The following is a 9,163-nucleotide window of genomic DNA, read 5'->3' as shown; positions in this document are numbered from 1 at the left end:
AATGTATTGCACTGATCCTTTTATTAGCACGGTTAAGAGACAAAGTGGTCAGGCTTGCATTTCATTCTTCATTTTGAAGGCCAGCTTCCAATGGAGATGTTAATGAACAGGAAAGTGGACAAAGATAGGCAGCCAGATGTGGGTGTGGAGGAGGTCTGGCAAGCCCACATCCTGAAGGAAACAGCCAGAGGGCACCTAAATGTCAGTACTCAGAAGTTTCTGAAGGAGGAGGGTGCTCACCTTACGAGTCCTTAATGGATTCCATGCAGAATTTCAGGGTGTGATTGAAGAGAAAGCATTGTAGATGTGAAGGTCCATACTTTGGCACATAACGGACAGTTGAGAGCAGTGTCTCCCGAACTCCTACCCACTACCTTTACAATTTTGCCAAAACCACATACTACCTATACTATTGTTTTCAATATTTTATTTAAATATATATTTAAAAAAATTTTTTTTAATGTTTATTTATTTTTGAGACAGAGAGAGACAAAGCATGAACAGGGGAGGGGCAGAGAGAGAGGGAGACACAGAATCGGAAGCAGGCTCCAGGCTCTGAGCCGTCAGCCCAGAGCCCGACGCGGGGCTCGAACTCACGGACCGCGAGATCATGACCTGAGCCGAAGTCGGACGCTCAACCGACTGAGCCACCCAGGCGCCCCTTAAATATATATTTTTAAAGAAAACTTGGGACAGAAGAACATGTTAATAATACCAAGGGGGTTTACTCAGCAAACTGTAGACTGTGAAACTGGTAAGACAAGTAACCCAGTTCCTTCAATAAATAAATTACAGGGAAAAGGAGAGAGGCACTTACAGATTAAAAGAGGCTTTGGGGTACCTGGTTGAGTGTCTGACTCTTGATTGTGTATCAGCTCATGATCCCAGGGTCATGAGATCAAGCCCCATGTCAGCCTCTGTACTAAGCATGGAGCCTGCTTAAGATTCTCACTCCTGGGGTGCCTGGGTGGCTCAGTCGGTTGAGTGTGGGACTCTTGATTTCAGCTCAGGTCATTCTCAGTTTCTGGGATCGAGTCCCATGTAGGGCTCTGCCACTAACAGCATGGAGCCTGCTTGAGATTCTCCCACTTTCTCTGCCCCTCCCCTGCTCATGTGCACGTTCTTACACTCTCAAAATAAATAAACTTAAAAAAAAAAAGATTCTCTCTCTCACTGTCCCTCTCCTCTCACTACTGCTCCTGTGTGCACTTACTCTCTCTAAAATTAAAAACCAGAGCAAGGCTTAAGGGGCATCTGGCTGGCTCAGAAAGGCATGTGACTCCTGATCTTGGGGCCGCGAGTTCAAGCCCCACGTTAGGTGTAGAAATTATTTAAAAATGAAAATCTTAGGTGCCTGGGTGGCTCAGTTGGTTAAGCATCCAAGTCGATTTTGGCTCAAGTCATGATTTCATGGTTCGTGAGCTGGAGCCCTGAGTCAGGCTCCGCACTGAGTATGGAGCCTGCTTGGAATTCTCTCATTCCTCTGCCCCTTGCACACACACACGTTTTCTTCCTCTCAAAATAAACTGAATAAACTTAAAAAAACAAAAACAAAAAAGAAAAACCTTTAAAAAGAATATTGAAATAAACTTTTTAAAAAAGGCTTAAGAGGGGCGCCTGGGTGGCTCAGTCGGTTGAGCGTCCGACTTCAGCTCAGGTCACGATCTCACGGTTCGTGAGTTCGAGCCCCGCGTCAGGCTCTGGGCTGATGGCTCAGAGCCTGGAGCCTGCTTCGGATTCTGTGTCTCCCTCTCTCTCTGCCCCTCCCCTGTTCATGCTCTGTCTCTCTCTGTCTCAAAAATAAATAAACATTAAAAAAAATTTTTTTTTAAAGAAAGGCTTAAGAGACATCAAATAAATGTGACTCTATTTTGGATTGTGGTTTGAAAACAAAACAAAGTTTATGAGATGGGGCGCCTGACTGGCTCAGTTGTTGGAGTGTATGACTCTAGATCTCAGGGTTGTGGGTTTGAGCCCCATGTTGGGTGTAGAGATGACTTGAAGTCTTTAAGTAAGTGAATAAATAAAAGGTTATGAGACAATCAGAGAAATTTGAGTAAAAATTGTTGGGAGTGAGGGGTGCCTGGTCAGCTCAGTTGGTGGAATGTGTGACTCTTGATCTCGGGCTCATGAGTTCAAGCCCCATGTTGGGCATAGAGCTTACTGAGGGAAAGAAAAGAATTATTGTCAGTTTTGTTGAATATGATTAATGGTATTTGGTCTTTTTTTTTTCCAAGGGTTCTTATAGAGATGCACACTGAAATTGCTTACTAATAATTGGGGAGGGGACTAAGGAACACTTGCTATCATTTGCCAAAGGAAAAAAAACCCACAAAAGTAAATATATTTTACAGTAAAAATAGTACATGACCAGGTAAGTCATCTTTGGAAACATTGGCTTTGGAGAAATTAAAATTGAAATCCAGGGGCACTTGGCTGGTTTGGTCGGTAGAGCCTGTGACTCTTGATCTCAGCGTTGAGTTTGAGCTCCACATTGGGCATAGAGTTTACTTAAAAACAAATAAAGTCAGGGCACCTGGGTGGCTCAGTTGGTTAAGCGTCCGACTTCAGCTCAGGTCATGATCTCACAGTCTGTGAGTTCCAGCCCCGCGTCGGGCTCTGTGCTGACAGCTCAGAGCCTGGAGCCTGCTTTGGATTCTGTGTCTCCCTCTCTCTCTGCCCCTCCCCTGCTCATGCTCTCTCTCTGTCTCAAAAATAAATAAAAATATTAAAAAAAAAAAGTCAAAATCCAATGCAAAGGACTGAAATGGTGACTTTTGTGAAGCTAAGCTTGGCCAAAAAAATGTCCAGTGATTGAAGAGGCAATAGACGGCAAGTGAAACCATACACTTATAAAATTGCCAGTCAAGAAAAGAATTGAAATCCTAAATTAGAAATATATATCTCTAAAGCTGGAGAGCAAAGGGTGGTTGAAAACTTAAGTCAGCTTATAGCTCAAAAACAAAGAACTCCTCAGGGTGAAACTTTTAATAGGTGAAGCCTGGCCCATACCCTCCTCAAATGAGGCTGATTTGGGCTCAGTAGAAGGCAGTGTTATCCAACAACTAGGGCTGTCCGATAATAGACTAGGTTTCCTTTGGGGATGGCAAGTTCTTTTTAAAGGTTATTTAAGTAATCTCTACACCCAAGGTGGGCCTTGAACTCACGACCCGGAGATCAAGAGTCACAAGCTCTACCACCGATTGAGCCAGACAGGTGCCCCGAGTTCTTTTTCAAGCAGGGGTTTCACAACCGGCAAAAGGAGGATCCATTGTTGGACCAGAGGTTAGATGAGCTCACCTGTGGTTCCTTGAATCCGTGGTCGAGACCATCGAGAGGAGTGGAAATGAGAAAATTCTCTATTGGTCCCACCTCTACAGACCGGCAGAAACCGTTCCTGGCGTCCAGCAGATAAAGTGAGACAAAAGACAGCTGTGGCCTTTTGTGTTGGCTGCTGCTTTGAACATCTTGCAGATTCCTAATTGCCATCGCCAATGAAAAATGCATCTCATGCTGGGAACTGAAAGCAAATACTCCCTCTTGAGGAGAATCTCACCAAGTAACAGATCCTTTTTTAGTTAGGTAGAACGCATGGCTGAGATAGTAACAATGGTTTATGTTCTCAAGACTGTCTGGAGAAGGTCTGTACATTGTATACACATGCAGACACAGATATTATGCCTTGCTTTTAGGAAATGATGTTCTGAGACAGCTGATTTTTTTCTCTAGGTCTCTCCATATATAATCATATATGTATAATTTTTATATAATTCACATGCCATAAAATTTACCCTTTTAAAGGCAACTCATCGTTTTCAGGCATTTTGATTTGATCTTGTTCTAGGAAAGACTTTGGAAAAGGTGCTCGACTTAGAGTAACTTACGGGGTGTGCATGTAGATCTTGCATTGTTACAACAAGGAGCCGAGGTAGGAATGTATTTGCACCAATAAAATTAGTCCCTTGGAAGACAAACTAAGAAGTTATTCCAACACAAGGAAAGTGAAAGGCATAGAATTCATCCAGCCATGAAAACGTTAAGCATCAACGTTTGCATCCCTTAATGCCCCAGAGAAGGAGCTTTTCTTTGGCCAAACCTCCTTCTTCTAACTCAAAAACAGTAGCTTGCTCACAAGAGCAAGTGCTGGATATGACAGACAAATCCAAAAAGAAAAGAAGTTCAGAAAATTTACTCATTTTCATCTTTTCCTAAATTTCCCTTCCTGCTTTTTTGCATTCAGTTGCTTACGTGCAGAAGAGAGGAGGGTTTTTTGGGAGCCCTTTTACACCATGGCCCTACTCTTCATACACACCGGGGTAGGCCCTTCTCTTACATTCCCAGAACTCCCAGAACCCACATCAACACCCCAGGCTCCTTATTTCTTTGCTGTCTTTACTGCCAGTAACGAACTGCCTGTGTGACCCCAGCTGAGTAATCTGACTTCTCTAGGCTGTCCTCGTGCTTTCTAGGTGAGGGAGTTGGACCAGAGGAATGATAAGATTCTCTCTCCGGAGTATCTTGCTTTTAGTTTTTCCCAAGTGCCCATCCTGTCCATACCACAGGCCCTCCACCTGCCCCACAAGCCCACCACCCTGGAGCTTCGTGCTTTCTGCCTTTCAGTTCCCCATCTTCAGAGACCTCAATTCATATTATGACACACAGGCAAGAATTTCAAGTAATGGATACAGTATTTGTTGTTGAAACAGTCAGCCAAAGACTTTCTATGTTGGAAATAGAGGTCACGTGGTAAGGGAGCAAAGCCAAACACTTAAGAGGACAAAAGAGAAAACTAGTTCTTGGTTAACTGTCTTCAACCATGTTCTAACTCAGCGCCGTGTGCATGGCATTTGAAGCCATGACTCAAATTCTGCTTGCCCCTTAACTTGCCCTGTGACCTTGAACAAGTTAACTTCGATTTTTGAGTCTCGAGTCGGGGCGCCTGGGTGGCTCAGTCAATTAAGCGTCCAACTTCTGCTCAGGGCATGATCTCGTGGTCCATGAGTTCGAGCCCCACATTGGGCTCTGTGCTGACAGTTCTGAGCCTAGAGCCTGCTTCAGATTTGTGTCTCCCTCTCTCTCTGTCCCTGCCCCCCCCCCAAAATAAACAAATATTGAGTCCCAAGTGTCCTTGTCTGTGGAAGAAGGGAGGCGGGGGAGGGGGTGCTAACACCTCGTAAAATTGATGACAACTGAGTATTTTTATGAAGTCCTCAATACAGCCCAGGACACAGGAGCTCAACTACAATAACCCATCATCCTGTAAGAGTCCCTAATTAGCACACTTCTCCTAAGTCAAGTCTATGTTGTCCTTTGCGCATCTCACTTTTCCCCTCATAAGCATCCTGACTCCTACCCCAGGTACAGATATCAGATTCCTAAAAGGTCCACAGGAAAGTTATGAAAGAATCAGGAGGCATGCGGGTTTGGGGAATAAACCAGCCAACACCAGTTCAAAGAGATACTTTCACTGCTAGCTTTATGGTCCGGGATGCAGGGTGAGAAGTGATTACACCTCAGCAAAATTCCCAGTGCCCTTGGAGAAGGGCTCATTGAGTCGCAATGCCCCATAAAGTCCTGCTGCCTGGCTGGGGAAAGGAAAAGTGGGAGGAATCCTAAGCCCAGGGCACAACGTTCCTTCTGCTCCCTGCACAACCCACCCCTCGCAGGGGAAATGAGAGGCTTCCAACCTGTGCTGCCCCCTGATGATGGCAAGAGCAGGCCTAGCCTCAGCTCCTGCTGATGTCAGTTTTTGGGGCCAAGTACAAAATCTTTGGGTGGCCCTCCACCACCGCTGTTCTGTCTGTCTGCTGTAGGGGAGCCATGCAGGGGCTGCACCCCCAGGAGGGGGCCAGCCTCTGGATCCGGTTTGCTGCGTTTGGCCAGGTCCTCATTGTGAGCCTTGCGGATGTGGCGGTATAGGTCCCCTGACTGTGTGTAGCTGCGCAGGCAGTAGCGGCACTCATAGGGTCGCTCGCGTGTGTGCACGGTGGCGTGGCGCCGGAGTGTGTAAGAACAAGAGAAGGTCTTCCCACATGTCTTGCAAGTGGGCACATCCTCCGTGAAAACTCCAAAACTTCCCGGGGTTGCTTCATACTCAGAAGGCAGGTAAAGTGGCTCATGCAGGGCCGGGGGGGCCGGCAGCGGTGAGGTCACCAGTCCTCGGTGGTACTGCCCTGGACCTGGCAGCAAATGGTAGGACAGATGAGGATCTGGGGGCAGGAAGTGGTCACTTGGTCCCACCTCCTCTAGTCCTGCCCTGGGCTCCTCAAAAGCCTCTGGCTGAGGGGGCTGTGCGCCAAACAAGGCTCCTCCAGGTGGGAAGAACCCCTCGGGACCCTGAGGCGTTTCCTCTGACACATCTGGCTCCTCATCGGAAATCACAATAGCTTCCACTTTCACCTGGACCAGCTCAGCTTCGGCTGGTGCTGGAGCCTGGGATGGAGCTGGGGCTGGGGTTGGGGCTGCCGCTGGAGCTGGAGGATAGAAGCCTTGCAATGGCGCTCCGGCACCCCTTGGTTCCACCATCCTCAGACTCTCACCCACATCAAGGGGAGCCAGCGGCTCCACTGAAACTGCTGGAAGGCCAGAAGAGAAGTAGTTTGCAGGAATGGTCTCTGTGGAGCTACTAGGGCTGGCAAGGGAGACATCAGCCACTGGTGGAGGGGGGGGGCGTAGATGTGGCGGGTCAACCTCCATGCCAGGCTGTGTCGTGTCTGCCCCACCGGACACTGGTGGCTCATCTGGAGGACAGACAGTTGGTGAGGGAGCTGCAGGGCCCTTCCACTCCCCTTTGCCCCAGTGGCCTGATGTCTCAGCAGATGCCAATGAAGGCTGGGGGCCGCGGGAGGGGTTGGACAAAAACTCCAAACTAGGGGGCTGTGAGTTGGTTTCCTCCTCCTTCTTGGTACTGTCTGCCTCTGCCAGGGCCCGGGCTTGCAGCCGCCGCTTACACACTTTAACGATGTCATTCATGTGCAAGTAGCTGGCAGCTGCCAGCACATCCTCCACGGGGGTATCCCCCCTCAGGGCCAGCTGGCCAGCGTACATAAAATCCAGAAGCAGCCCAAAGGCTGGGGCTGTGACAATTTCATTGTGGATGCACACCAGATCCCTCTTGTCCAGTTCCCGCTCCTTGTAGAAAAGCTGGAAGAATGGGCTGCAGGAGGCCAGCACAGCCCGATGGGCCAAGAACTGGGTGCTACCCACCATTACGGTGCAGTCACAAAGGAAACCCTGGGACCGCTGCTCTCGGAGGCTCTGCAGCAGCTGCTGGCTGTGTTCTGGGAACTCCATAGCACCCCACGGATGGAAAAGGACCCTAGAAAGGTCCCCACCAGTGGCTCCCTGGGAAGAAAGGACAGTAAGTTAGGGCAGGTAACCTCCCCAGCAACCTTAACGTCAATCCTGAGCTATCACTTGCCACTCCAAAGCCTCTGGCAACACCGTCCTGACCCCAAGACGCCCGCTGGAATCGCTACCCTTGTTTCTCCTAGGTCACACCCAGGGGGTCTCCTTTTAGCTCCGCCCCCTCGGCCCAACCTTAGCAGCAGGCCCCGCCCCTGTTCGCAAAGGCACCGCCCCGGAAGTCCCGCCCCCTAACCAGCCTCCGCTTCCTCGATGCCCACCCGGCGGCTTCCAGCAGCTCCTCCAACTAGGAGTCTCTTTTGCTTCCAGGCCTTCCCGGGAGATGCCTCCACGCCCCACTCCAGGAACTCCCCTGAGCCTCTCTCTCTCTCTCGCATTCCAGGAGCTAAGAAGTCCTAGGGTGGGAACTAGAAGAGAAAGCTGATCCTTCACCCACCAGCGAGCAGCCACCGGCGAACTCCGCCCCTTCCCACCTTCTCAGTTTTCATTGGCTCAAATTTGCCTTCCCTCGGCACGGATTGGCTCATTGTCCACTGACCATCCCCCCGCTCTGACTGGCATCTGCAAGTGGGTGCTGGTGGCCGTTGCTCAGGCAGCTAGGCTCAGGATTGGCTGGCGCTCCTGTCCTAAACTTTTCCTCTTCGTCCCGCCTTCTTTGCCTCAGAGACCTCTTGATTGGCTGAGCTTCTCCCATCTACCTGAGGCAACAGGAGGGCGGGGACCGGCTCCATGGAGATGAGCGCGACGCCCTCTGGGCGGGGCGCGAGGCTCGACACCCCGCTGAGTGTTTGTGCTCAGGGCAATGGGGAAAGGGAGAACCTACGAGCTGGTGTAGTACCCAGGGGGCCTGCCTCCTGACCGGGCTCTGCCGTAACGGTGGGCATTAGCTACGTCTCTCCGAACTGCAGGTGTCTCTTGAAAGTCCCTTCTTCCCTCAAAAAAATGATAAGATGCCTTTTTGCTCCACTACCCCCAATCTGATGGTTCCAGGCTCCTGGCTCAGTAATGATGGTGTCTGAGAACTGGCAGCTGCACCAATGCTCTCGTATGATCCTTAGCCTGATCTCTAGTCAATTTACAATTAAGAGTAATTAGATTGCCTTTCTCTGTGTCTGGAGCAGCCTGGGAGGTGCTGATGGAAGGGAGGGAGTGGGCTCAAGGCCTTCAATTTTCCAGTACAGGAGAAAAAAGAGTGTGGTTTGTTTTGTTTTGTTTTGTTTTGTTTTGTTTTGTTAAGTAGGCTCTATGCCCCACGTAGGGCCTGAACTCAGGACACTGAGATCAAGAGTCGCATGCTCCACCAACTGAGCCAACCAGTTGTCCCCAAAGCATGATTACTTCTGAAGAAAATTTTTGAGGGTACTTAGGCAACCAGAAGAAAGGGCTATAGGTTGGGAGGCAATGATACCTGCCTCTTCTCTGACTAGGACAAGGTGTTTACAGGGTTACCATGGTCACCACCACACTAGGCATCTTAACTTTGTTCTGTAGCTAAGCCCTCCAATGAGACAGAACCAGAATTAGGGACATTCATCAACCTTTCATCCTTGTACTAAAGACCTGTGGGCCATACTGGCCTCAGCTTGAGACCCCATCTTTTCAAGATACCTTTCCAAGCCATACAATATTGTATAGGAATTAAAACTAACATGAGCAACATTTTCATTTTATTTTTTTATTTTATTTTTTTTTTTTTAATTTTTTTTCAACTTTTTTTTTTTTTTTTTGGAAAGAGAGAGACAGAGGCTTGAAGGGGGGGGGGGGGAAGAGGGGGGGGTGCACCAAATTCGAGGAACAG

The 9,163-nt window shown here is 48.9% G+C and overlaps 1 protein-coding gene across 2 annotated transcripts; it reads right to left on the bottom strand.

The window, feature by feature from the left end:
* Window positions 1–5,449: 5,449 nt before the first annotated feature.
* Window positions 5,450–8,059, bottom strand: ZBTB3 (zinc finger and BTB domain containing 3). Of its 2 annotated transcripts, none has more exons than XM_049644503.1 (2): window positions 7,802–8,059; window positions 5,450–7,344 (listed from the first exon to the last, which is right to left on the bottom strand). In XM_049644503.1, exon 2 carries the CDS (start codon window positions 7,291–7,293, stop codon window positions 5,743–5,745), a length of 1,551 nt encoding a protein of 516 aa, XP_049500460.1. In that variant the 5' UTR covers window positions 7,294–7,344; window positions 7,802–8,059; the 3' UTR covers window positions 5,450–5,742. The 2 variants fall into 2 exon arrangements, with proteins under 2 accessions (XP_049500460.1, XP_049500451.1); XM_049644494.1 differs by lacking the exon at window positions 7,802–8,059 and adding an exon at window positions 7,626–7,793.
* Between the last annotated feature and the right edge of the window lie 1,104 nt (window positions 8,060–9,163).

This window comes from Panthera uncia, chromosome D1 (assembly GCF_023721935.1).
Source record: "Panthera uncia isolate 11264 chromosome D1, Puncia_PCG_1.0, whole genome shotgun sequence".
In the NCBI taxonomy this organism is placed as follows: domain Eukaryota; kingdom Metazoa; phylum Chordata; class Mammalia; order Carnivora; family Felidae; genus Panthera; species Panthera uncia.
Note: the sequence above shows the minus strand (reverse complement) of the source record. Positions and strands in the feature narration are given on the sequence as shown.